This window comes from Apteryx mantelli, chromosome 1, assembly GCF_036417845.1.
Source record: "Apteryx mantelli isolate bAptMan1 chromosome 1, bAptMan1.hap1, whole genome shotgun sequence".
In the NCBI taxonomy this organism is placed as follows: Eukaryota; Metazoa; Chordata; class Aves; order Apterygiformes; family Apterygidae; genus Apteryx; species Apteryx mantelli.
This window is the reverse complement of record NC_089978.1, coordinates 172,038,473-172,066,369: the sequence shown is the minus strand read 5'-3', so window position 1 is coordinate 172,066,369 and position 27,897 is coordinate 172,038,473. Positions and strand designations below refer to the sequence as shown.

At 39.8% G+C, this 27,897-nt stretch overlaps 1 protein-coding gene across 2 annotated transcripts in view; it reads left to right on the top strand.

Annotated features, from left to right (window-relative positions):
- The first annotated feature begins 2,008 nt into the window (after window positions 1–2,008).
- The window catches only part of NUDT4 (nudix hydrolase 4), a 29,620-nt gene continuing 3,731 nt past the window's right edge, over window positions 2,009–27,897 (top strand). The window contains exons 1-4 of one of the 2 annotated variants that reach the window (XM_067312605.1): window positions 2,009–2,421; window positions 16,289–16,399; window positions 24,416–24,460; window positions 27,198–27,285. In XM_067312605.1, the coding sequence (XP_067168706.1) occupies window positions 2,323–2,421; window positions 16,289–16,399; window positions 24,416–24,460; window positions 27,198–27,285 (343 nt within the window). In that variant the 5' untranslated portion in view covers window positions 2,009–2,322. The remainder of the gene's footprint in view (window positions 2,422–16,288; window positions 16,400–24,415; window positions 24,461–27,197; window positions 27,286–27,897) is intronic. The other variant, XM_067312613.1, reaches the window with a different exon arrangement.

Here is a 27,897-nt window from a genome sequence, read left to right as displayed (position 1 = left end):
TTCGAACTTCCTCCAATTGCATGGGGGTGAAGTCTCCCAAACAAAAATAATAATTCAAAAAGAAAGGCGAACTCCAAAACAGTAGCTCAAGAAACACCCCAAAGTAAAATGAGTTCCATTATAAGGGGAGAGAACAAGCAGACCAATGGCAAGAGTTTTTTTGCTATGTTGCATTAAATGAATATACACCTATGTTGTTTGCAAATATGTATCTTTAAAACTACATAGGAATATTGCAAAGGCTGTGAAGTCAAATACTTAGAAATGCTAAATCAAATGCTAAGAAATATTGGTACAAAACCTAACCGTGCAATCTTAATTTGGAGCCCTTAATTACAGCACACTACTTTTTCTGTATCATGAACATGCTTGTGAATATTGGTATCAAAAACATGTTTTTATCTTTTCTACAGTGCTCTCACAGGATTCCAATCTTAACCCTTTAAACTTTGAACAAAAAAGTTCAGATACTAATTGAGTATTAGCCATTCCCTTGCAAAGAATTTTTATTCGGATTAGGGAACCATGAAATAACTAGTAAATGTGTATGCAGCCTGAGATCTGACTAATGATGTGTAGTAAGTAAATAAAGACCTGGATTCGCACTGCAGAAGAAAAAGAATTCTGGCCTGTTAGCCCACTTGCTAAAAGAGGCAGGGGCCTCCTAGGGAAAAACACGTTACACAAGTAAAGCCATATGTATAGGCAAATTAAATTTGCAATTTATTAATATTTGGTGTTTTGACTTTGCAGCTTATTGTAACTTTAATATAATAATATAATTCAATATGATTGTGTTTTCCCTTCTTCAGCTTTTATGTTTTTTCAAGCGTGATATTGTACTGACTGATCATTTAGTTAAAGCTCTGAAATGAAGGTCCAAATTTTGCTGACAACCTGAGTAACTGGATGATAAACCCTTCTTTCAGTACATCAGTCACAAAAAACATACAAGTCTGACTTCTTGCAGACCAAGACGACTATACAAAACAGGAAGGTTCTTTGGATGGAAATACACAGGGCTTCTCGAACAACATGGAGCAAGCAGGACAAACTTTTAAAGCACATCAGCCTGCTCTAAAAAACACAAGGCAATCTACTGAACATCAAGGAAGAGTCTGATGAGGAAAAACGTTTATGGGACGATTTGGATGGGTGATTTGTACAAGCACAAGTGCGCCAGCACACGCTACCTTCCGTGTCCTGGGACAGCTTGTTGTGTTTAATCTTTCACCTGCAAGTAGTAAGTCTTTTGATGGCTACTTGCAACACACAGCTTCTAGAGCCATTGAAAAGAGAAGTCACACTAAAAATACTGGGGCTTTGTGCCTGTTAAATTATAATAAAAGCATAGGGATAGCAGGGCTTTTTCGGACCTGGAAGCAGCATGGGGAATGCCTTTTGTCCATCTTGATTTTTTAAATAATGTTATTACACAAACAGAGGAGCAGTGTAGGCAGAGTCTGCTTTCCTTACCTAAAAACACCGGTATGCTCTAAAAAAACAAGCTTTGGAAATGAATTAACTGATATCGGCAAAGCTGTACTCTCACTGCGGTATGTCACCCGCACGCATCCTCCGCCCACCCCACCTCGAGGCAAAAAAGCCGCATCCTACCGCCGCGCACATCTAAGCGCGGCTCCCCGCCAGGGTGACGGCCGAGAGAAGCGCGCATCCCCCCCCCCCCCCGCCGCTCAAAAAGCCGGGGCCGCGCCGCCGGGAGCCCTCCCCGAGGCCGGGCGCCGCTGCGAGGGCCGCCATGAACGGCCGCCGCCAACCGCCCTTCCCTCGGCCGCGGGGGGAGGGGCCTCCCCCGAGGGCCGTTACCGCGGCGCCCCACTGCCCCCGGGCAGGCCCCAGCCCCCCGCGGTGACTAAGCAAACGCGCCGCCACCACCGGCCTTTCTCCGCCCCGCCCCGCCCCGCCCCGGCCGCCCCGCGCCCGGCGCCTGCGCGGTGCTGCGCGGCGCCGGCGGGCGCAGGAATGCGCGTTACGGTTAAATAGTGGGCGCAGGGGCGGCCGCCGCGGCGCTCGGGGCCGGGCAGGCGGCGCGGGGCTGAGCCGAGCCGAGCCGAACCGGGCCGGGCCGGGCCGGGCCGGGCCAAGCCGCACCGCGGGCAGTCTCCTGTCCTCCTTCCCCGCTGCCTTTCCTCCATGGCGCGGCAGCGCTCGCGGGGCGGGCGCGGCGGCGCGGCGCGGCTGTGACGGGCGCGGGGCAGCCCGCGCTGGCCTTGCTGCTCGCGCTAGTGCCGAGCAGGAGCCGGCGTGCCCGGAGCGCGGAGCCGCGGCGGCGGCGGCGGCGGCCGGGCTGCCACCGCCTCTATGATGAAATTTAAGCCGAACCAGACGCGGACGTACGACCGGGAGGGCTACAAGAAGCGGGCGGCGTGCCTCTGCTTCCGCAGCGAGCGGGAGGACGAGGTGAGCCCGCCGCGGCCGCCTCGCACGTGGGGCGGCGGCGGGGAGGGGCGGGCGCCTCGCCGCGACCCTCGGCGCTGCCCGGCCCTTTGTCTCGCCGGGGCATGTCCGCGCGCGCGCGCGGGGGCTGCTTTCAGTTATTTTATTTATTTATTTACTTATTTTTCACGCTTTCTTTCGCTTTTCTCCCCGGGGGTGGGGGCGGCGGCGGCTCCGCGCCTCTCGCCCACCATCTTGGGGGCGCGGGGGCCCTGCGCGCTGCCGGGCGCGGCGCCGCCGCCGGGCGGCACCCCGCGGGGGGGGGGGGGGGGGGGAGTGCTGAAACTCCGCGGATTTTATTAAAAACCTTATTTGTGCACCTATTAAAAAAAAAAAAAGCCAAATCAATTAATGAAGAAGGGCGCGTTGAGAACAGAGCTAGTGCTGTGCTTAAAATGAGCCCTCCCTGCCATAGATAAGGGAGGGGGGGAACCTTGTCTTATTAAAAACCTGTTTTATGCTCTCCCCCCCTTTTTTTTTTTCCTTCCCTTTTCCCCAACCCAGGGGTGTAAAATTATACTTAAAAATATTTTGTGTAAGGAGCTGGGGGGGTGGGAAATGTTCTTGATTTTTAGAGGAAAGATGAATAGCACTAAGTGGTGGGTTTATGTTGCAGCAGAATTGGGAGATGGCAACAAAGTTGCCCTATATTCCTAGCCAAGGTCAGTTACCTTGGCAGTTACCTGAAAACTTCTCTGATGGTTTCATTGCACAACACGTTTAGATATTGTCTCAGGCTGGAACTGTGCCCTTTACTAATTTTTTGTTTTCATTTTGATTTTTAATGGTTATAAAATAGTCATAAATATTAGGGCTTATTTTCCCCCTTCACCTATTTGCTGGGAGAAGCTAGTGTCTTATCCAAGCTGTCAGTATGGCAAATTTCTTATGCATCTTTAAGTATCCAGTAAGAGACACAATGCAGTAGGGAGAGGCCTCTTCTCAAAGTGCTGGTCTTTGGGTACGGGCAAAAATTCTGTGTAGTCTTCTGGCATATGCTGTTCCCTGTATAGTATAAATACAGCCTTGTGAATGTACTAGTCAGTTTTTGCTGAACGTTATGAAGGAGAAAGGTGCTGTGCAGAAATGTTGCTAGCTCTGTTGGGGTAGCTTTGGTTTGGTTTCAGCAGCACCTCTGATACTCCGGCATGCTTCTCCATTTGTGTGGCTTCAGTGGTTGTCTTTGGATGCTGCTGCGTCTCAGGCTTGTTTGGGGTTCAAACACCCGTTTTGTGTAGCTGTGACAGCACTGAGGTGCTTTCTTGCAGCATTGGTAGCTGAAAATCCATGGTTCAGGTCAATTTGTCTGTAGTTTCCATTCATTCTTCATTTCCTGCTGCCACTTCTTGTTTTCTCTATGAATCTTACATCCAAATAAGACTACTGCAAATACTGCTTGTGCATTAGAATGGTCTCCACAGCTAAGGCTGGTGGTAGCTGCTTTGCCTGACTTTGCTTTGTGTAAGAAGGGTGGAGGAGGCTGCCAGATGATGTGCTGGAGCACTTTGGGGCATTTTGGGTGCAGCACCTGAAGGGCTGGCAGGAGCCTGGGCTTCAGTATTTGTGCAAGTGAACATGCTTGAGGATGAAATGAATGGGATAACACTGAGCCACGTTCTGGTCATAGATGTGGAAAGAGTTGAAATTAGCTTCAAAAGTCACTTCCAGAAAAGCAATGGTAGCATCTTAAATTAAACCAGTTTGTTCAGCAGTTCCCCAAGGGCTGACTCTACTTGCCTTGATACAGACCTATCCCTTACAAACTTGGTGTCTGATTATTATTAACTTGTATCACCAGCCACATCCCCCAGACTTGCTGGATGAGGGATGCTTCTGCTGTTCTTGAATACTGTTTTAATATATTTTTATGCAGGTTTACTTCATACTGCACATAAAGGTCTTGAGTGCTTCCCTTCTGCTTCTTCAGTGGTTGTACCACCATCTTTCAGCTAATTTACAACTCTGGGGATCTCTGGGTGCCAGGTAACTTCTGCTTTGAAGGAGCAGAAAAGCAGAACCGAGGTGACTGGTAGAGGCAGGGGAAACAGCAGATTTCTGTAGAAGCTATTGAAAATAGTTATTTTAATGTTCGACCCTGCAACCCACAAGGGTTATTACTGACCCATGACCGAGAACTGCTCTGCACTGGAGATGAGAAAATAGAGCTTGTTCCACCATTGCAGGCAACTGAAAAAAATACTTAGCAGTGTACTCCATTTTAGGAGTCTTAAAGCAAGAAAGCAAAATCTTGAGGTTTTTTAAATGGAGATACTGTCTGTAATACTCTCTTAATGGATCATGCTCTGACTTTAAGATGACTAGTTTCTGTCCAGAGGAATGAGTATTTGCTGCATTCTTCTGTTACAAATCTTAAAATTAACCTGTCTTCTAACTTCCATCCTGATTTTCTAAATGGCCAGTTCATATCTAGTTGTGCCTGTGCTTTAGCTTGGGGGTATTTTTGTTTTTTGGGTCTTTTGTTTTTTTTTCCCCTCTGCTTCCTTATACTTGGCCTTCTGATACATCTGTAGGCAGCAGTCATTTCCTTCTTAGCACTCTTTTTGATGGACTGAACAAAGCTTGCAACCTTTTCTTCTAAAATGGGTTCTCCTTTTCTCTGATCATCCTGGTAGCTCTTTTATCTCCCTCAGTTTGACTTTTTTTTTTTTTTTTTTTTTTTTTTGGAATGTGGGTGACAACTGTGGTCACTTTAGATGGAATCTCATTGTGTTGTGTAAAAAAGTTACTGATACTTCTCTATCCCTACTAGAAAAAACATGGTGATAGGACCTGTTTTTATCATGATTATAAAGCTGTCATGCAGTCAGTCATCTTGTAATTAGCACTAGCATCTAAGTCTCTAGTTGCTCCCACCTCGTGACCTCTCAGCTTGTAGCAGAAATTGTGAATCTAGTGCGCAGGACACTGTATGTTGTTCTTAACCAAATGTTATCCTTCTGCAGCTTTGGTACAAGATCATGGGCTTCCTCCATTGATATTCTCATCTTCTTTTATGGATGCTGCCTCCCAATTTGGAGACTTGCAAAACTCAGTAGTTGTTTGTTGTGATTATCACCAATGAAAACAAGTTTGATCTCTATTGTTAATCTTCTAGCAAAAGCTGCTATTACTGCTCCCTGGTCTGTCTCCCACCCATTTTGCGGTTCTTGTGCTACCTTTGTAGCTTTATAGCTGGAAACCTTATTGAAGCCTAGGTTACATCTGGGTTTTATAGATAATGAAGCAACACATCAGTTGAAAATTACATTGTTAATTGAAGTATTTTTGGTAAAGCCATATTGTATTTCACTTTGTTTATTTTATTTTTTGTTTCAAAACAGAGGTGGACTCTAGAATACAACTGAGGTCAAATTTGGTCAACTGGTCCCTGCAAACAGTTCAAATCCAGCAACTGAACTGCTGTTGTCCAGCTATGACACTGTGTCCAATTAGACTTACCAAATGTTTTTGCCACCAGATTTGAGATTTTTGAGCAAGTTCTCTTTGGTGTTATGGGATGGAAATTGGGCTTGCTCGCAGTCTTGTAACCTGTCAAAAGCTTCCGCTTAGCCTTCAGAGCTGGGATTGCAGCACAAAGCATATATTTCTGAGGCAGCTGGTGGTTGTCCAGATGAATCAGTGCAAAATCCTCCCTTCCTGTTTCTTTCATCCTCTTCGAAGGACTCCGTGTCAGTCAGTTTACTACTATAGTCCTTTCTGGTTTAGATTTCGTAGCCTTTATGTTGTGAGACTGTGATTTTAAAAAAAAAAAAAAAAAAACTGAAAATAGCCAAGCAATGCAGCTAGTTGCTTTGGATGCTTTTGAGTGCTTTAGAAGATTGTCTCTTGGACTTTCATTAAGAAGGGTTGCTGTGTGTTTTGGTCTTTTTCAATGCTGTTTGGGCTGAAGAGAGCAAGGTGGCTGGACATGAGATGAAGAGCTGGTTGCCTACTGGTGTAAGAGCAGGGACTGAAGAATAGGACTGAAGCAGTAATTGCAGGCACTAGCTGCCCTTAGAACGAAAAAGTTGAAAATGGAGCAGGAGAAAACCTGTGAAAAATAGAACAAGACCATGTAGGCTAGAGATGTTCTGGGGCTGCAGGCTTTGATGTTTAAGGCTAAGCAGACAACAAGCTGTTAGGTGCATGTGAAAGGCTGATGGTACTGAGCAGACGCTGGAATCGGGTGGCAGATTTGTGAATAAAGAAATGGGAGTTGCTTTTTTAGCAGCTGGGGGGGGAGGGTGGCAGCTGTACGGCGAGCCTGCAGGAGAACCTCTGTCAGTACTAGGAGGGCTGACTGCTTCCACGGGCGGGAATTGCCTATGCATGCAGTGCTCCTTGAACACTGCCTTTGCATAAAACGCCACTGCCTTAGGGTCTGGGTGGAGGACAGGCGAGGAAATTCTTACCTCTCCAAGCAGAGAACAAGGCAGGCCTTTAAGACTGCAAAAGCAAATAGTCATAAACGTTTTTTCTAGTAATTTGGTAACTAAAGCAATTTTAAAAGCTAATTTGATTACACTTCCGTCAACTACATTTTATATAAATAAATGAGCAGTTATTTTTAAATACCTTGAATATAAAACTTGAGTGTATTCTAGTTACTTTAGCATCTGTAAATGTTGCTTTCTGTAGTTGAATATAGCATTAAAAGCTCTACTTGAGTGTTCAGCCAGCAGTTTTTAGCAGCTGATCTAGAAGTATTCATGTGAATTTTCAGCAAAAAATCTCTTCTTCAGGTCTTCAAATTCTAATTTTCTGGTTGTATTATTCAGCCTTGTGTAAGAGATGAAAGTAGATGGAAAGGGAATCCTGTTACAGTTGAGACAGTACTAAGAACAACTGCTATTTTTATTGTCACACTCTTATAGAAAATGTAGATTCTTCTGTGCCAGTCATATGCTTGTGTATCAATTATAGCCTCTTCAACTTTGTGGGTTTAAAAAAACCCAAAAAACTCATATGTGTCTCCTTTTTGGTCTGATTTAATGATTTTATTTCTTGAGCTGTAAAATGTCAAGATTTAAGAAACCCTTGTAATGAGCCCAGAAGTATCACCTGACTAGGTAACAAAATAGGGTGTTCTGGGAATTATTTTAAGTAAACATTCAAAGTGATGAAAGCTCTTTCATATTTGACTCAGAGTTTATCATTTGGTTTCTTTATCCTTCACTGTAAGCTCTCAGGTGTAACCCACAGATAATGTGTGCTTTACAATATAACTTGGAGTGTGACCGTTACATACCATATTTAAGGTTGGCATGCTCCCCAAAATGGGGTAGGGAATGATGCAGGTAATCTAGCTTGCTCTATTATTGTCTAATAGCATATAGGCATATTTTAAAATATCAGAGACTATCCCTTTCAATATGCATTTCAGGTACACTGTGGTTTTTACTTGCTCTTTTTCATTTTTCTGCAGTGCTAACAGCCAGGAGGATTAATTGGCAGAGAAGGATTGCCTCCTTAGTTTTGCTTCAGTGTTTTCTGATAATTTGAACACCTTCATTTTTGTTGTGTAGGAAGGAATATAGCTCCTAAAATCAAGACCTACAAACAGCTTCCAAAATGATTCTCACTGAGTCCTAAATCTGTTCGGCTGTGGTGTGTCTACAGAGACAGCATCTGCTTAGTTGCATCCCTGTAGGCTCCTATGGGATTCTGATGTGGCTTAAACTTATATTAATGTAAAGAAAAATAATTGAATGTTAAGTCACTGGTAGGATTTATATCCAGCAACTAACTTAGCAAATGCAGATGCTTTGTTATCCACAGAAAACCAGCTTTCTGCAGTCACTGTATATACATCTCGCGCTGAGTGAGGATCTTCTTGACAAATTCTAACTGCTTGCTAGAGGCAAAAGTCTTAAAGTACTGGCAAGCTGCAGGAATTACAGGACTATCAACCATGGGAGGAAGCTTTAGTCTTAACTCATGCCTCTTGAGATACTGAAGTCAGTCAGCCATGAGTTGCTGTTTAGTGGGAAACCTGTTCGGGGGGTTGGGTTTTTTCCCTAATACTATGCCAATATGAACGTGTTTAATGGGGCAGGCACTCTTGCTCAAACTGGGCTGAGGGGAGAGGGCTCTGCCTGGCTGACATCAGGTTAACGTGTCTTGAAACAAAACATGTTTTATGTTTTGCCTCAGTTAGGAAGTGCTGACTTTTTTTGAACTAGTAATATTCGGAATTGTTTAGGTGCTTCAGAAAGTATTTTTTATAGCTTACTTTTCCCATCCTAAGCTTGCTTTGAGTGTTTACATGGCTAAAATGTAGACTTTCCCCTTGAATTGTCAGAATTAACTCAGTGGTGCTCAAATTTTCAAGTTATGAATCTCTATAAAATAATAGAGGGACAGACTTCAGAAGTTTCATGCTATTTATTGCTAGCTAGGATTTGTGGCCATGTTTTCTTAAACATCTCTTTTAGATATGTGAGCTCGCAGACCACAGGTTGATTTGTGTTTTCCATCTTGTTTGTAGAATATTTATAAACTTTATTTTCATTAAGTGGCTTTTTCGAGTTTTTTTGTCCTGAAGGAAGATGTTTTTGGCTTTGGCCAGACACTGATTTCATAGAACATTGCAATCTGATTTAGTGCTAAAACACTTCAGTGGAACCAGTCCTATAAATATAAATACTCAAAAAGTGAAGAAAAAAAAAAAAAAAAAAAAAAACTTTGAAGACAATATTTTAAAGTGTCTTAAAGACAGCAAAGGCTAAAATGTAGCTGGTACTTGTCAAGAAGTAATCTTGTCATGTCTTTTCCTACAACTGAATGGCTCTCAAAGATTGGGAGCTCTTGCTTCCGAAAAGTACTTGGAAGCTGATCCCTTAGTCAAATGGATTATGTTGCTGAGTAACCAGTAAAACTGAGTTCTGCTGCTCAAGATTAGGCCATGGTTTCAAGTTGCAAAGAAATGTGTAGAAGTAAAAGTTTTAGGCATTCCCCTATCTTCTACCACCTTCTGTGTTTTCTCCCTCAGACTGTATTTGCTGACATAAGGGGGAAGGGCTGTACTGTAAAGTGGATTGGGGACTGACCCAGCTTGAGAAGACAGACTTACTTTTATGGACGCTTCTGGGGTTTTCTTTTGTTTTGTTTGTGGTTTTTTTTTGGGGGGGGGGGCAGGCAGGAACTTAATCTGATACATGGATGCAAGAAATACACCCTTCATTGCACCATAAGTCCTGTCAAATCTGATTCTCAGAAACATCCTGAAGTTTAGGAAGGGATCGAATGCTATATGTGACTCGAGTACTTGTTGATGTGAGGAAAAGAGTTCTAACTTAAGTGCTACAGAAATAGTGCTGTCCCTTCCTGATATGCACGCTCTAGCCTAAGACCGAAACAAAGGACTTGAAGCAAGTCAGAGGAAAATACCCAGATTCTGAATCGCTATAACAAGCTGTTACCCAAATATGTGAATTTCATGTGAAAAGCTAAGTAATAGAATTTTAAGTGTCAAGGCAAAATGTTTCCTGAAAAAAAGCTGATGGCTTTCTCACTGATGTCATATAGCCTTAAAAATCATAAGATCTCAAAGGAAAAATCATTTGCAGATAAGATTTTGAAGTGTTGTAAAAATATACATGTATATCTTTCTCACAATTTATCTTTTGAATACCACCTAGTAAAGCTGCACTAATTGATGTCCAAGCATCATGGTATTGTTCTGAAAAGTGATCTTTAAAGTTTTTGTAGCTTGCTTTCAATAAAATTTTGATGGATTCAAGTGTCGTCTTTCACTTAATTTTCATTAGCTTGGTGCTTGTTTTGCACATTTTGAGCAGCTTTCTAATTACCCAGTGACTTCCAGAAAGCTGTGGATAAAACTTTGCTTTAAATACAGTAAGGAGGATATTTCAGACTTCCTTCATATATTGTACAGACAGAATCTGGTTTTCTGGGTTGCTTTCAACACACTGTGCTCAAGTTCTTCAGCTTTAGGACTAATGTGCTTCTAGTTATTATGCCACTTCTCTGTTCCTCTGCCAGTTTCTGTTAATTGAGACTGAATCTTCTTTTTAACTTGGCATATCTGAGCGCTGTGCTTTTCAGTATGTGGTCTGTCAAGTACTTTGTTAGAGGCTCTTGGATCAGCTTAGGTTGGTCTAAATACAAGCAGCTATGCTCTTGCGTTTCTGCCCCAGTTTGTACAGTCCTGACCTGTGTAGTGATCAGTGTTGAGTGTGGTCAGGCTGAAAACCAGCTTTATGCTACAAGCTAGTTCTCAGGCAGATCAGCTTCCAGGACTAACTCGTTGTGGCAGCCTAAGGGAAAAAGTGAAGATGTTGCAGCCTTGACTTGAATTGTTTTTTTTAATGCTGTGAAATCTCATCTTAAGAGTTTTTTTAATACTGTACAATAATTGCGTGCACATCACACCTAGGGTTTTTTAAGGCATTTTGAAAATGGTTGCTGCAAGGATCGAGGGCTACAAGCAGTCAGTCTACTGAGAATGTTGTCAGGAAGGGAAAAGTACTTTCCTTACTGAATGCTACGTGTGTGGCATCACTATCGCAAGTTGTAAAGCTTCATTGCATTTTCCAACTTTTTGGAGTCCAAAATGAGATGGTGATATTCTAGGACAAGGGTACCATGGTAACCTATAGGAGAACTGAGAAACTATTTTAGAGCTACTGAAATGAGGCAGTGATCCTTAAAATAGCAAGAAGTTTTAGATTAAGGAGATTTCTAAATACAGTAGCAGGTTGAAATGAGCTGTCTAATTTGAAATGTGTGCTTTTATCCAAAATTTCTACAGTGAATATTCCAAATGTGACCCAAATGTCTGTTTTAAAGGTTTGACAGGGTTTATAAGAAGTGCAAGTTTTTCCTTGCTGCTCAGTATTGTTCCTGTGTTGCAGCATTCAAAGTAATTTCCCAGTACTTCTAAGGGTGTTCCTGAGCTGAAAATAATTGGAGGCTGGAAGAGTGTTAGGGAGTATTATACTTTTTCCTGTTCTTACTTTTCTCTTATCATCTGCTTATGGACATTTTAAAACAAGCTACAGGGCTTGATTGGTGCTTTTGACTGTATTTGGGTTAAACCATCCTCGTGACTCTTTCTCAAGTGCTTAAACTTTCGCAGACTAACCACGTAAGCTGCAATTTTCCCTGTTGTGTGCTATGTTAGATTATATTAACTTCCATCAAAGTGGGTCCTGCTGTTTTCTCAGAATAGGGTGTTTTTTTCCTTTTAAGATGTTTCTGGCAACTGTGAGAACATACAGCACATCTGTGCTCTGTAATAGCAGTTTGACGCTATGTTTTTGTACTGAAAAGGTGCTTATTGCTACTGTTTTGAGTTTCTTATAATCTGACCAGTTTAAAACTTCTGGAATTATTAGCATATGCTCAACTTTATCGATCTGGGGGGTTAAATTCTTTGTCATCCCTGCACCTGCGTGTCCTTTCCTCCTCTGTGCAGTTCTTGGTTTGTACACCCCTGCCATGCCCACCTAGCACTGCCATGCTCTTTGAGTGTCTGCAGCTCAGCTCTGGTCTTCTGGGCGAGAGGTCTTTTTTTTTCCCCTCTAGAAAGTTATTCTTTTTAACTGTTGGTTTTTACTAGGTGCAGAGTGAAAAAGGGAAACTTCCAGCTATCTCCTTCTGGGAATTCAAACAGCAGGTTGGATGTGGTAGTGGGATTGACTAGCGGGAGGTGATGAGAGGGGAGAAGATGGGATGCACAGTGTGGAGGAGAGGAGTAGACATGATTAGGCTGCGAGGAGAGACAAGGACGTTAATTAGAAATAAATACTGTCTATGGAACAAGTGTGAAACCTCTTCAACTGCAAGTACACTTTTCCTTGCAAATAATGCATCTGCTGTGGGGAAAAAATCTAATCTTCTAGCTGGGTTATGGTGGCCTTCTGCTTCTCTTGCTTTGTTACTTCAAGTTGTGGACAGCTATGCCTTGAAGTCAGATTCCAGCCCTGAAGGTTTATTTTGTTCTGTCTAGCAAGATTCAACCTGAACTTTTTTTTTGTAATGTAAGCTGATTTTAACATAATCACTTTCATAAGCTGCAATGCCCCACAGTTAAGAAAGGTAAATAACTTTGTATAACCTTAAGTCACTTTCTACTTTTTGGAGTGCTCAATATGAAAAATATGAGGAGGAATGGCTTTTGGCAATAATTTGTATTACTCTGAGCTGTTGCATTTTAGTCTTCTGGATTATATGGCTGCTAACTGTTTCACAACTTTCTCTTGATTTGAGAACTTTAAACAGCAGTTCAAAACTTTGGCATCTTTTTCCTGAAATCTTCAGTTGTTTATCTGTAGACCTAGCATTTATAGTGAGCAAGTCCCATGATGCCACATGCTCTGTAATTACCTTTGGCTTTTTGGTTAACCATATCTTGGTTAAGCAGATTGATAGCTGCTTATTATGAGTAGGCTGGCTAGCAGTTTCTCTTCCTCGCTATGCTCAAAGGTCACTGCTATTTCTGGGCTTTAAATGAGGATAAAAACTTGGTCAATAAGTCTTAGTGGAAGAATCTTTCTTTTTTCATCTTAGCTGAATTGCAGCTCTACTGCCTAACTTGGTAGGTGGAAAATAATAACTCGTCCTCAGTCTTTGGAGTAAGAAACTTAAGACTATAACTAGGGAAGCAGATTTGATGCCATTACTCTGTACTTTGGAAATCTTCCTTTAAAGAGAATTTTTCATCAACAGTAGGACTTCTCAGAGACATGGGAAAGGCAGTGATCATTAGCAAGTAATAGGATGCAAGAAATCTCAATCCTTTATGTGCTTAGATGTGGTATACAGCTTTTCCATATACAGAAAGTACTGTCTTTATTTTCTTCCAAACCTAATGAAGCTTTTTTGTAAAACTTGCTATGAACAGCCCAGAAGAGATACAGATAGGTGAGTTATGTTCTGCACTCTTAATTTTTAACAGATTACTGTTATCTGCTTGAACACAAGCGTCCTCAGAAAAGATTCCTCTAGGATGTCCAGGTGACCTGGATCTCTGTTCTTCTATTTTGCTTCTCTTGAATTAAGGGAAGTTGAATTGCTGCTAGTTTTGCTACTGATTTTGCACTTCTGCCAAGTAACTGCATTCTGAAGCAGTCGCAGCTTTTTGGTGCCTTTAAGTGATCTGTATATTTACAGCCTAGTCATCCAGGCACTGAGAGATCTGTATGGCTGGTTATGGAAATACCTGAAAACTGCACCCTCTAGAAGGAGTCTAGAGAAAGGAGCAGCTGAGTCCAAGATTGCTTGCTACCTTAACTGAAAGAATCTCTCTTGGAGTACTTTTCAGCCTCACCACGCAATCTTGTAATTGGTAGCTATCAGCTGGCAGCTTTCCTAGTAAAATGTTCTAGGTGGTGGTGAACTGCTAGCATACCCCGAGGTGGGGGTCTCATGCCCTAGTGGCTTCAAATTTTCATATTATAGGGAGAAAACTGTGCAGCTGAAGGTTCCAGAGATGTACCTTAGTGTGATCCCTTGGTTTCACTCTGCAAGAGTGATGGCATCACAGGAGGAAAAGGCATAGAAATAAGGACGCTTGAGAAAATACTTCAGTTCTAAGGGTAGTGGGGTTTTGGATAGCTGCCAAAGAGAACTCCGAGGCCGCAACACTTCTGAGTTTATTGTATGTATAACTGTACAGCCTGTCTAGTGGAATGATGTATTTTAATGTTGATTACTTGCTGGATGTATTTGCCTATGCTTTTTTAAAGGATAATTTAAAACTCAGATACGCAATTCCAGCTCAACGGACTATTGATCAGGCTAGTGATAGTCAATTATATATATACAAAAACATTAAAAAAAAAAACCCCAAAACCTCTGACTTTATGCTACATTAGCAGGAGCAGCAACCTGATTTATCCCCTAGTAGTAATTAGGAAATTTATGCTCAGCCTTAACTAAACAATGAACACTGATTAAAATCATTCAACTAAGCTGAGAATGATTTAATGTGATAGAATCATCCTTTTGTTCATCATTGTTGCTAGCTTTCACATGACTGCAGTGAATGCTAGTTTGCTCAGCAGAAAATAATGCGTGATGCTCATGCTTGGAATCATCCCACAAGTGTATTCGTAACTTGGTTTTTACAAATGCTCTTCAAGCATTGTCCAAGTGGTTCCTCTTTGTAGTGATACGGATGCTCCACCTACATGTTCAAAAGCTTTTTGAAAACCATGTTTACTAGAACTGTGTACCTCTGCTGGAGCCTTCTGTTAATATCAAAGGATATTAGGAAACAACAATTGTCATAAGGATCAAATTGAGACACACTTGTGTCTAACCTTGTTGTCTTTGACTATCTCTAGGCCATTAGACAAGGTAGTTGAATAAATGCTTGAATTGACTGAAACACTGAACATCTAGGTCAGACGTTAGGAATGATTTTGTACTAAATGATGGTCTTTCCTCTGTTTCTTACTTAATGTAGGCAAAAGTTTTGGAAAGTAGTATAGTAATAGTATAGGACCCCCCCCCCCCAGAGTAGGACAAGCCTTGATTGCAAATAAAATAAACATTACAACCAGAAGATTTTTGTCAGATAGGCTTTTAGATGCATTTCAGTATGCACAAACACTGTTACGTTCACTAAGTTTAATTATACTTCTCAGTTTCTGTAGATGAGCCTACGCCATGTTTCAGCAAGTGCTGAAGGGACATGGTATATGCAACGTGCCGCCTCTTGTTGCCCTCATCAGGAAATCCTTTTCCTATTTAATCCAACAAGGAGATGAATTTAAAAATCATAAAGGTAGCTGGTGAGGCTTTGACTGTCAAGTTAGTCACCTGACACTGGTAAACATTTGAACCTTTAAACTGAGGTTCTTGTTGCTAGTGCTTTCTTAAGACTCAAGCACTGATCCTGTTCCTTCATTCCCTAGTATTGTCCCCTGACTTCAGGCAGGGTAGAGCTTATGTAAGTGTTGCCCAGAACATGAAGTGTGTTACTGCACAGGTGTTTTTTCCATGTGTTTCCTTAATCAAGGTCCTGTTTTCATAGTCTTCTACTGCAACTTACTCCAGTTATGAGGCATTGTAGTTTTCAGTATGTTGTAGAGGTGGCTAAAAATGTTTTTTTCACAGCTCTGAACATTATGGAAGATGGCTCCTCTAGACAGTGGTTATTAAATAAGTATATGTCAATGATATTACTAGGTTATGCACTTAAATTTTAGGTGGAATTAAAGTGTTTTGAATGAATTTGTCTTGTTATTATGTTTTAAAATCACTTAATTCAATTTGTCACAATTTTTCCTTTTAGAGAAATGTTATAAGTAACCAAATTGGACAAGAGCCAATGAAATACTCTCCTTATAGTTATGCAGTACTGTAAATGTGCTGTGCTAACATATAACTTCAGTTATTGAAAAGAAGCTTGTCTAAGGCTAAAAGTTACAAGTATTTTTAGAAGTCTTGTTCTCCAGCCAAAAGATGCCATTTCAGAAGAATTAAACTTGTGTGATGGAAATGTCTTAACTTTCACACTTTGCAATTTATATGATCCTAAAACTTACTTGATATTACAGAATTCCATTATGAAATTTTTGCTCTACACCTTCATTCTTGTGCATGTTGTGTCTTTCACATTGTGTTTAAGCATCTGAAGAAAGTATGCATGCAAAGAGACAACAGCACAAATGTCTTGACTTAGCAGTCTTGAAAAGGCTAGATAATAATTTCACTGATTGTAGTACTTCACAGAACTTCTGATTGCTATTAGGTTCATTTTTAAAAGTTATAATCAATCTTGCCAGGTGAACAAGTGCATTGCAGAAAGCTTACAACTAGTACCATGTTTAACAGCGATTTAATTTGCAATTATTTATAGGTGCTGTTGGTAAGCAGTAGCCGATACCCAGATCAGTGGATTGTACCAGGTGGAGGAATGGAACCAGAAGAAGAACCAGGGGGAGCAGCAGTCAGAGAAGTGTATGAAGAGGTAATAAAACCCAGCTTCCTTATGCTGCTAATACCTTCAGATGGGGATTGGGAAGAAAGAGGGAGGTCTACCTTCTGTATGCTGGATTTGGCTTAAACTTCCATGACTGAGAAATTCAAAGGTCTTGTACTACAATTCTCTGTGTTAGAATTGGGGGGTAGTGTGGTGAGGTGAACTAATTAGCTTGTGTCTCAACACTTTCTTTTCAAAGCTAAATTTCTGTCTGACTTTTATATAAACACTGAAAGTGCAACTATGACTTTATGCCAAATGAGATTCAATAGTAAAGTAGCAGTTCTGTGCTTGTGCAAAAAACGTTCAATGTTCCTCTCTTCTAGAAAAGACTTAAAGTGAACATACCATTAATAGATGTGCAGCCACTAAAGAAAGAAATGAGCAAAGCTCTGAGGAAATTCCAAGGTATGCTAAACAGATTGGAAACTGATACATCTGAGCAGTTGAGAATTCAATGGCAAAAAGTTCTTGTAAACATACTAAAGGCCGTTATCTATATGGAAAGCATCATAGATATGATCTGCTTTTCTATCCCTGCTCCAACCCCCAGTCAAAAGAGTTTTAAGTCTTGATGAATAAATGCAGTTTCCCTACTCTATGGTACTTACGTTCCATATTCAAAATTCAATTTTTATAACTTTGTTTATTTTTGAGGCAGACTGTTAACAATGTTAAATATTACTTAAATATGTAACAGCTGACACTGTAAGCCAAATGAATACTTCGAGAAAAATCATATTAAGTCACTTAAGCTTGTATCATTTTTTTGCTAAATTTAAGTGACCACAAATCAACTCAAATTCTTTACATTGTATTTCTTAAATAGAAAGTATAAGATTTTGCAGAAAGTGGATACAAGCTAGCAAGTGTGTGAGCTACATATTTGCTGCTAGTATTAGAGAGTTTTCCTATCCCAGTTTGACAACTACTACAAAATATATAAACATTGTCAATAGATAGTATGTATGAAGGTGTTTTGAATAGCTGTGCTACCTGCTGCTTTTGCTTGTTAACCTTTAAGGCTGGTTCTGCTGGGTTGTGGATGCTAGGGAGCTTTTCTGGAAAATTTCTGACACTTCCAGCTGTTGGGTATGATGGGGTGGGATTAAAAAACACAGGTCCACTGGCTCAGTGTTCCTCTGAACACTGGTAGTTTTAATCACTAGTGTGACCTAAGACACAGTCCAAGATGAGGGATAATAAAATCAAACTGAATCAACAATTCAGTTCAGCTCCTTGTGTCAAACAAGGAGCTGAACTGAATCAAAGGTTTTTTGGTTTTTGGTTTTTTTTCCTCCCTGTGATGAAGAATGGCTTGTCTTGATCTACAGTTAGTATGCTATAAAACTTGCTATGGGAGTTTGACCAACTAGCTGTTCAAAACTGCCAGTGGACCAGCTGCTCAGCTTGTAGACAACGTAAGTGATGCATACAAAGTTCTCAGGCTAACTTCATAACAAAGTAATACAGCGGTCAGAGTTGTGATATTGGGGCTGTAACTAGTTTTCCACTACACGTGCTTCTGCCCTGGGTATATTTGGAGGAATACTTTCAAGTATTCCTATTCCAAGGCCTAGTCACTTCGCCTTTGCTGGAGCTTTGCTCATGAATTTCTACAGAGATGCAGTGCGAAGGGAATGAGTGTTGGGGAAGGTCAAGCTGGGATAGGAAAGGAATTAGTATGAAATATCATTAGGTGGTATGTTGTATGGTATAAACATCTGTAGAAATTTCCCCATGCATGTAAAAGCCCAGAGTATGCACACTGTCTAGACATGGAGAACTTTATGGCTACTGCACACTGATACCAAAATGTCAGTTACTTTTGAATCATCTTTTTTTCTTGTGGACATGCTTTCATACCAGCAGGCAAAAAGGAGCAAGGCAGAAAGTGAGAAATAGTCATACCTGCTGTTATGATGTGGTGCAGTCCTGCTGTAGCTCGATTTTTATTCTTGCTTTCATCTCTTTGTCAGGGCAAAGCAGAAGGCTTTCTCATACATTGTGGTAGCTCTGGTCAAGGATTGCATCACTTGTCTATGGGATGATTCTGTGGTCAGGAGTAGCTTTTCCTCTTCCTTCCACCAGGCTTTCTCATTCTGGGATGAGGTTTTTCACATCAGCAGACTTGGAATGGATTCTTCTCCATGTATGTTGTCCCACCAGTCAAAGCGTAAGGAAGAAATCCATGTACAAACAAGGCAAAACTCAGCTAGGCAGATGCTTAGGAAAAAGCAGTATCCTGTCTTCCAGAATGCCGAGAACATCTACAGCCTACAGATTCAGGCTTGGGTCTTCAAAGTTGTCTTGTGCCTTTTAAAATTCATGATATGTTACCTTAATTGAAGATACTGCTGCAGTCATTTCAAATAGTGATTGGAAATGTTGTGCACTGAACTTCAGTACACTATAGGGGGAAAGTGTATATATGTATCTGAGACTCTGTAGCTAAATGGTGATACAGACTTTTACAGTCTACATTTACAGAGCACAATTTTTTTTTGCAAGTGATCCTTATCTTTAAATTCAGATTAAAGGTAGCGTATATCTAGTACTCTGAGCAACCACAGATTGTTTTGAATCCTGAAAACAGATGTCAGCCTCCTGCTCATATGCAAGCTCTCTTTTGGCCATGTTTTGTTCAAGTGCTATCACATGAAGGGGATCTTAAGAGCAGATACATATCAAACTACAGTTTAGGAAATGTTTCAAAGGCCTTTCTGTATATTGTATGTTATGCTCTTCTATAGCTGCTTAGAATATATGCATGTGGTGAGATTTTCACTATCAGAATTTTTAGTAAGAGGCTTCAGGATAGAAAAGCTGGGTTTTGTAAGTGACAGGAGGAATGGCAACGTCATCAGGGTTTATACACTACAAGACAGACTGTTCCTAAAGGTAAGGGAAAAAACAGCAAGTCTAAAGCTCTTGCAGAATTGGCTGAAGTTGTTACACAGTTGCATGTTGCTAGCAGGTTTTTTTTGCTCAGGGATTAGACAGATATTGGCTCACTCTTATTATGGTAATTACATTTTGTTCTTTCCAGAGAAAGACCCAAACTACCAGCCACGTTCAACTTTTAGCTGTGCTTAAATGTGTGTAAAGGTTTTTTGGAAGCTAGTGGCTTTAATCAAAAATTACTTGCAGACACTTGTTCTACAGCCTCAGATTTTTCTGTTTGATAGCTTGTGTAGCTGATGAACTTTGAAGTTCATGTCCTGCATTAAAATATTCTTAAGCTACAGCATGAGTCTTGTGCACTGCCATAAGACTGCAAAGAAAAATGCCTTTTTTTAAAGAAAAGCCAGAGTGGTGGTCACAGTTTTTACTTGAGCCATGGAAGTTCATTCTACCCTTTTTAGAAACAGATGTCCTTTCTATTTTTATACTAAGGTCAATGTCACCTTGCAAGATGGATAGAGTACAGTGAAGTGAACTGTTAAGAGTTTTGTGAATGAATAAACTTCAAAGGAGGCTCACTATGGCAGTTGTTTGAACTGTTTTTTCGGTATTGGGTCATGTACAAACTAATCTGCAGTTCCCATTAATTTATTAAAATGGAGAAATTAAGTCAGTGGGTGTTGTAATGGCATTTCCTAATGATAGGAGTGCTAATACTTCACAGTATGAAGCCCACTGGCTCTAAATAGCCCTCACTTTCCCACTAACAGTGCTGTATTTAAAATCCTTGTTTTAAAACCCAAGCAAAGATCCTTCTAGTCAAATATGCAAGCACTGCAGTTGCTCCGTAGTCTGCCTGTGTGCATGACTTTACTTTTGAAGTTCTGTTTAGTGTTGTGGGTTTTACCTCTAATAAATGTTTAATGTGAATTTCATTGTTTCTAATTCAGTATGGCTGTGTAACTGAGTATAAAGTGAATGCCTATCATTTGACAGGTTACAATAATTAAGATAGGCTGTCAAGTTCCTTAGGTACAACAGGGTTTTTTTGCAAACATGAAACTAGGATGCCAAAGTGAAGTTACAGTACAAAACAATCCCAGAAAGTTATTACACCTGATCTAAAGAGAACTGATCTAAACTGATTATTACAACTGATTATTACAACTGATTATTACAACTGATTATTACAACTGATTATTACAACTGATTTAAACAGCTACTCTGTTGATGAATTTGGAGTTTAATCTCTTAATTGGGTAGTATGAAAGATGGAAATGGGAATTGTCTGCACATGCAATTGTTGAAGGGAAATAAGACACAAATAAAGCTGGCAAGCTGATTATGCTCAGCCTCTCAGACTGAAGGAGCTTTCTCCCACTCCATTTTCATCTGCCCGCCCCTGAAAAAAAAAATTACTCTTGCTCTGTTTGTGCTTGTAGGATACTGAAATGCCAGCCATGAAAATGCATAATTCCTCAATGACCTGTGAGGATATAGCTCCTGAGAAGAGGAGACTGGTCCCGATGGTTAATCTGCTGCAACAGTGAAAATGCCAGTAACTTTATCTGAGAACTCTCACAGGAAATCAGGGAATCTGCTCCAGTGAGCATTTGATATTTGGAAAATGTTTGGGTGTTTCAGAGCTAGGACTCGGTATATACTTTAAAAAAACACCTTCCTTTGAAAGGAAAGATTGCAGCAGATACCCTTCAGGTTTTATGTAAGCCTTTGCAAGAAAGGGCAGGAATAGCCTTGCACTGTTTCTTCAGGAGAGTAGCTATTAAAGTACTGTCCAACAGTTCTCTCAATTAAAATAACTCTTAAATCTTCAAATTTTAAGCAACTTTCTGTCCTGGTAGACTGTTAGCCTAAAAATTAAACTACGGTGTGACTCTTGCTCCACCTACAGGAAACAAGAGGTAAGTCTGGCTGCATGTCTGGCCTTGCAGTACATCTCCATGTGTTGATACTGAATGGCTTCCAGGCCAGACAGATTATGGGATGAACTGGCAAGTTTTTCCTTCTGTGGTTGTATTTAGTCTTATGCTAAAATACGTGTAAATTCAGATTTAATACATTATCTACATGGTGCCCAAAGAACAATCCCCTCAGGAATTGTATGTGGGTGTCGTGCTTAATTCAACAGCTTTGTCTACTGAAGGAGATGCTGGTTTAACAGGCTTTTCTCCCAAACTGTAGTGTCTTGCTTGCTTGTTGTAGCCTATAGGATTCTCTTTACTTAAGGAACTGTGTTTTGTTTTGACAGCCTTGGGCGTATAATGGCTGAAGGGAGGAAAAAAAAAAAAAAAAAAAGATGTGTTTATTAGAGGCAAATGGTTCAAAGTCTAGAACTTTACGAGTGTCCTGGAGTAGAAGCTTGCAGTTGGGAAAATGGGGCTTTATTTGGCTTTCTAGGAAAATGCTGAAGCATTTCTTGGTCCTCTAGCACTTCACTTTTTACATGTTTTGAAGGAGCTACAATGAGGTAAAAATTTGGAGGAAATACTTTTACAGGAGTATTTTTTTAAGTGATCACTATCATTTTAATGATAGGTTTTAAATTATGAAGATGATGCAGTTGAGGTCAGAATAGCTTATTTTGAGAGAGAAATCATGACTCTAGTTTCTGCCTTTTTCCACTTTAGGCTATAGAGGTCTCAAAAGATGTAGTAGCATTCTTGTAGATAGTATCATTTTGGAAGCACTTCTTTGCCTAGAGAGTAACTAGAAATCGGTGGTAGTAATCCCTTATTTAGTGTAGCCACATCTAGTTGTGCAAACAAAAGCTTAGTTTTGGTTTGGGGATTTTTTTACACTTAATGTAATGGAGTGCTTCTAATTATTTCATTCAGAATTACTCAGTTAAGAATGTGTTTAAACCACTGATTTGCATGGAGGAAGAACAGAGAACATGCCTATGATGTGAGCTGATGTAACTGCTTTAACAAATCTTTGTGATCTAAATAAAGCCTTTGCCTGGACTTCTCAAAGGGATCTAAAATCTTGAAAGGTTTTTGGTTTTGTCTCCCTCCCGCCCCACATGCTCTCCTTCAGAGCAGCTCCTTGGTACTTGGAAGAGCTTTTCTTAATGGTCGAGAAGCCTGCAGAGTCCATATTGGGCTCCCTGTTATGCTGTTAAGCCATAGTTCTAAGGTTATCAAACAATCTTGTTCTAGGAATCTGCCATGACTTTAGGGAAGAAATGAGCAAATTACAAGGTTTGTGCAACTCAAACTGTACACTTGGGCAGCTGAAGCATTACAAAAATCTCTAATCTGCAGATGTGCAATATTTACATATAATGGAATAGCATCATGGAAAACCACTTTAGTTGTTTAGTCTGCCACAAACTAGAAACTTTAAACCAAAAGATGTGATTCCTTGGTATTGATGCATGAGGAGACAGGAAAAAAATGGGGACAAACATAAACTTCTAACCTTTTAGCTTCTGCTTCTCTTTTAAAAGATACTGTAATGTTATTGGGATTAGGTTTGATCAATAAAACTTCTTAAAAGCTGCTTGTGTGTGTTCCTTTAAGCTATTAAGTGCCTTCCCATTACCCAATGTAAATTACAAGGAATCTTTAGCACCTGTCCTGGTGTAGGTGATGGTTTCAGACCAAAATAGGGGTCTGTCATGGTTGTGATTAAAATGCTGCCTAATCACATATCCAATGTGTATTGCTATGTATTTCAGCATCATTCTGTATCACAACATAATTGCAATAGGAGATTGCTGAAGAACTCCGGTAACTGCTTCAGCCAAAATAGTTTTTAAAAAAAAAAAAAAAGAGGCAGGAAACATTTCTACATAATGAACCATTTTTTTTCCTACAAAGGCTATAGCTGACTGGTCTTAAGAGCATCAAAAATTGTTTATCAATTTACTTTCAACAGATCTGTGGAAATAAATGAAGTTATTTGCCAAGACTGTTGCTAATCTTGCAGTTTATATGCAGCATCACTGTTAGTGGTCAAATACAGTGATGTTGCTAGACAGAGAGGAGAGTGAGCACATGAACCCTAACGGGTGTCTTGTTCAGCACAACACATGACCAGTGTAATGATGTATGTGGCTTTGCATTAATGTTAGGCCTAGTTCTTACTCTAGATAAGCAGAATGCTGGTTGAGTTTCAGTGATAGAGATTAAACTTCATCAAAGCTGCTTAATGAATAACACCAGCCATCTGCTTTCTTTTTAAAGAAAGGCACAAAACATTCACTTGTAAGATCTTGATTAGGCTATTGCTAAGGCCTGCCCAGTTGTCTGTCAAAGTTGCTTACTAAAATGTAATTAAGATCCATATGGTCCTTTATATAAAGACATAAAACATCAGTGACTTTCTCTGGTTGAAGCTGGAAACAAAGACTGAAGGCTAGAAAATGTCATCCTAGTGCTAAAAAAGCCCTGTTTTAAATATCTTTAGACAAGACAAAAATGTAAATATGGCTTTGTCTACCAGGAGGCTACATATGTTTTCGTCTCAAGCAGACAGGCTCAGATTTTTTCAGAATACATAGATGATCATAAATGACTTGTGGTGGAAAAACTACTATTAATAGAAAGCCAAACCCTAAAATGTTAGTGGAGTACAATGACCAGCTTAACTCTATTGAAGAAAATTACTAAGTACAAGCTGATACACAGAGGGGTTGTTTAAAAGCTTAGAACAAAACCACTTCTGTGTGAAACAGCAGTGGAGTTTTAAAGATTCCTGCTCTAGGCTTATTACTATACTACTTTAAATTATCTCTTGCCCCATCTACTTTGTTAATTTCAGTATTGATGTCATTTAGCTCTTCAATAAAACATAACTCACAGAGAAGACTATAAGTAAAACAGTATTGTGGTCTGGATGGAAAACTTGAAGGATCTATGCAGTCTTTGATCTGCATGATAGGACAAGCTTTTGTATTGTAAAATATTCAAAATTTAAACTCTAGAGGCAATGCAGCACTCTCTAAATAAAACTTAGGTTTACTTAAATAACCTTAATAAGAGGTTCACTTTGCTTGTGTAGGAAGCTGGTACTACAGTATTTTAGTTTTTGAAATTACAAAACACATGTTAATACTTTTTCCTGTTTGTTTTGTAGGCTGGAGTAAAGGGAAAACTAGGCAGACTGCTTGGGGTATTTGAGGTGAGCTATTTCCTTTACCTTTAAAAAAAAAAAAAAAGTGTTCTTTTTTGTGAGAGCTGATGAACCACAGAAAGTAACTTCTATACAGTGCAGTCAAAATTTAAAGTTCTTATTACTTGCCTTTAATTTTACAAGGCAACTTTAATGCTAGTGGGTGAGACATTAGACAGACTTCAGTTCTTTTGTTGCTACATGGTGTGAAAATTTGAATAGGATGCTTTCAGTGTACTAGTAACTTTTCCTGGAAAGATTAATTTAGTACTTAGAGAACTGGAGTCAACATCTAGAATCAAAACATTAGCAGTTTTACATAGTTCAAAACTTGTATTTTTTAGTGTAGATATCAGACTTTGAATATCTACTGACAACACTAGCATGCTAGATAAAACTTCTTTAGTGTTGGCACTGTGGTAAACTGCACAAGTTCCAGACAAGAGTCCATGTGTTCAGGATTGTAGACACGAGTCTTCATAATACCTCCGATGTATTATGGTGCGCTGTATGGTGCATGAGATTGGAAGTCCCTTAATCTAGTAGTTAGGCATGAATCTTTACAGTTTCCAATAATTTTGAAACCAGCTTTCAGATAGATTTCTCATGACTTTCTTGCATGAACGAATTTTCTTCAATTTCATGGTTAAATCATGCTGCTTCAGATATTCTCACAGGTTCCTGAAGTAGCTTTGCCATTCAGTAGAATTCAAGGATTGTTGCAGTTCAAATTCATAAGATAAAAACTAGATCTTAAACTAAGACTTGCATGTTATGCTGTCTTTAAAATATTTTCTTCAGCTACAGCAAGGGAATGAAAGCCCCTTTCATAACTAGTACTTCTAGATAATCAAGCTACATGAGCTCATAGTTGAATGTAAAGTCGAATGTAATTGAACTGGTGGCTGTCTAAGTGAGCAGACTGAGCACCAGGCTAGTCATCACCAATCCTCCCCCTTCAGGGTAACAAAGAAACCTTGATTTAACTAAAATATAACTGATAAATCGATGCGATTCTGTGTTGCAGCTGCAGGAGAACTTGTAACTTTTCTTCTCGCTCCTCCCATATGTAGTGTACAACCCCAGCTTTTTAAAGGGGTTTAAAGAGGTAAGGAGATTCTGCCAAACAGAAAGGGAATGATGTCTGCTGAGCTGGAGAAAGGTGCTTGAAGTTTAACTTCGTTTTTAGGTTTTCAGATAATTAAACACAGCAGTCCTAGACTGTGGAGTAGTTGGCGCAGTTGGAAGCGTTCCGCTTATTGCCTGATCAGTCCTTCCACCAGCCTGGTTGAGGTTTCTTCCCAGATCATTTCCAACTGTAGTCAAAATTTGATGTGCAGAATAGTGACTAAGGAGGAAAGTAAAACTCCCTGGAAATAATCTCATCACAGGTGGTAATCTGTGTGCTTACTATATAATGCCAAAGTAATGGTGAATACAATGAAATGTGTTAGAAGCTGCTGCTAACACAATGAGATCAAAGACTTTTTCTGTTAAATATGCATGATGGGACACCATGCAGCCTTTGGAATCTCTTGTACTTGCTTTTATAGGAAATGTTATTTAGTCGTATATATGACTAAAGATATATATGACTAGTTTATACAGTGTTAAAGGTGATTGCATTGTGAAGCATGGAAACATTGACTGAAGCAGAGAAGTTTGCTTGGAGTTAGTAGCATTTGCTGTACCTCTGCCCTCTTTCTGATTTGTTTTGGGTTACGAGTACACCTGAATGCCCTGCACAGTAAAAATTTATCTGTCTTTTACCTCTACTGGTTAGTCTACAAAAGTATTCTCTATTTTCCAGCTCAGACCAAAAAAAGTTAGAATACCTGTCACCTTGTGGCCTTAAGACAGTGGCTAATGAATGATTCCTTGGTAATTCAGGTGTCTGTTTCTCTGAAGCCACTCACCACCACCTAGACAAGGGATAAATCTGTGTTGAAAGTGGCATTTTCCTAGGTTACTTTTAACCTAGGTCAAGTCCCTAATCCGGTTTCACAACATGGCCCTACAAATAGTTGTCATTACAACTGAGGGGGCTGCATGTTGCAGCAGAGGAATGGAAGTGAAGTGAGAACAGAAATTATATTGCTGCTGTGTCCTCATTTTCTAGAACTACAGCCAGAAAGGATATTTCACATCCATGTATTCTCTTTCTTTAACAGCAATATTGGCAAAAAATGCTATGAATTTTGTATTTGTCATGATTGCAGATACAGGCTATTTAACTTGCTTTACTTACTCTGAATGAAATTTTATAACCAGCATTACATAAGTGATTAGACCACTTAAAGGTAATGGCTCCATCTTGACCTTTTTTTTTTTATAACCTTTCATCTAGGAACGTGAGTTGTGAAAACAGTTTTAGCAAATGCACTCTACTATGAAAACTTAAAACATATGTCAAGGAGAAGTAATGAGCAGTAGTAATGGATAACTGCTAATATTAAACTGGATGACTGAGAACATAGTTTAGTTCCAGCTTCATAACCTTCAACTTTGTCTGCATGGGTTTTTATAAGCCTGATAAAATAGGAAAGCTGCTTTTCAAGTAAAACTTCAAATTTCCCATACTTCTGGGTCTACTCAGTACAGATGTTTAGTCAGTGAAAATAAAAGCCAGGTTTTGCTGGGATAAATAACTTCAGGGCAAATAACTTCTAATCTTACAGTTGTGGTAAGCCTGCAAGTTATTTACAATTTCTGATGTGAATTAAAACCTCTATTTCTAATATTCAAGCAGAACCAAGATCGGAAGCATAGGACATACGTTTATGTTCTTATTGTGACGGAAATACTGGAAGACTGGGAGGATTCAGTTAACATAGGTAAACCCGTTCTCTGTCCTGGCGTACTATGCTTGCAGTTTACAGAAGCCATAATAGTGTTCAAGTATAATATCTGTATGACATCTAACATTGTAAAGCCAAATGAAAAATGGGACTAATTCCACTTTTCAGAACACTATCCTTGTCTATAAGCATTTTCAGAGGCCTCTAGTGTTAAAGAGCTTATTTGTGTGTCTTAGAACTTATTTACCTAAACATTTCTCTAGTATAAGGTGTATTATTTTTGAAAACATACAGCTAACCTGAGTATCCCCATACATGAATGTCCTGAGTATAGAATGCTGCTTTCTAAATTAGACCAAGCCATTCTTATTTTGTAACTTTACGCATGCATGTTCATTCTTCATATATGGTTCTGTGCAAGGCAGTATTAAGTCACTTAAATATTATTTCTTTCTGTAAGAACTAGATGTAGCTTTTTCCCACAGTTACTGCTTGAAGGGGGTCCTTTATCTGAAATGCTTTATTATGAACTTCATTTCAGTAAACTTGAAAGAACTGATGAACACAAGATTCACTCAGCATTTCTTCAGTCTGTATCTTATGCCTGACAACATGAATTTCTAAAGTAAAAGAAATAAGAAAAATCAA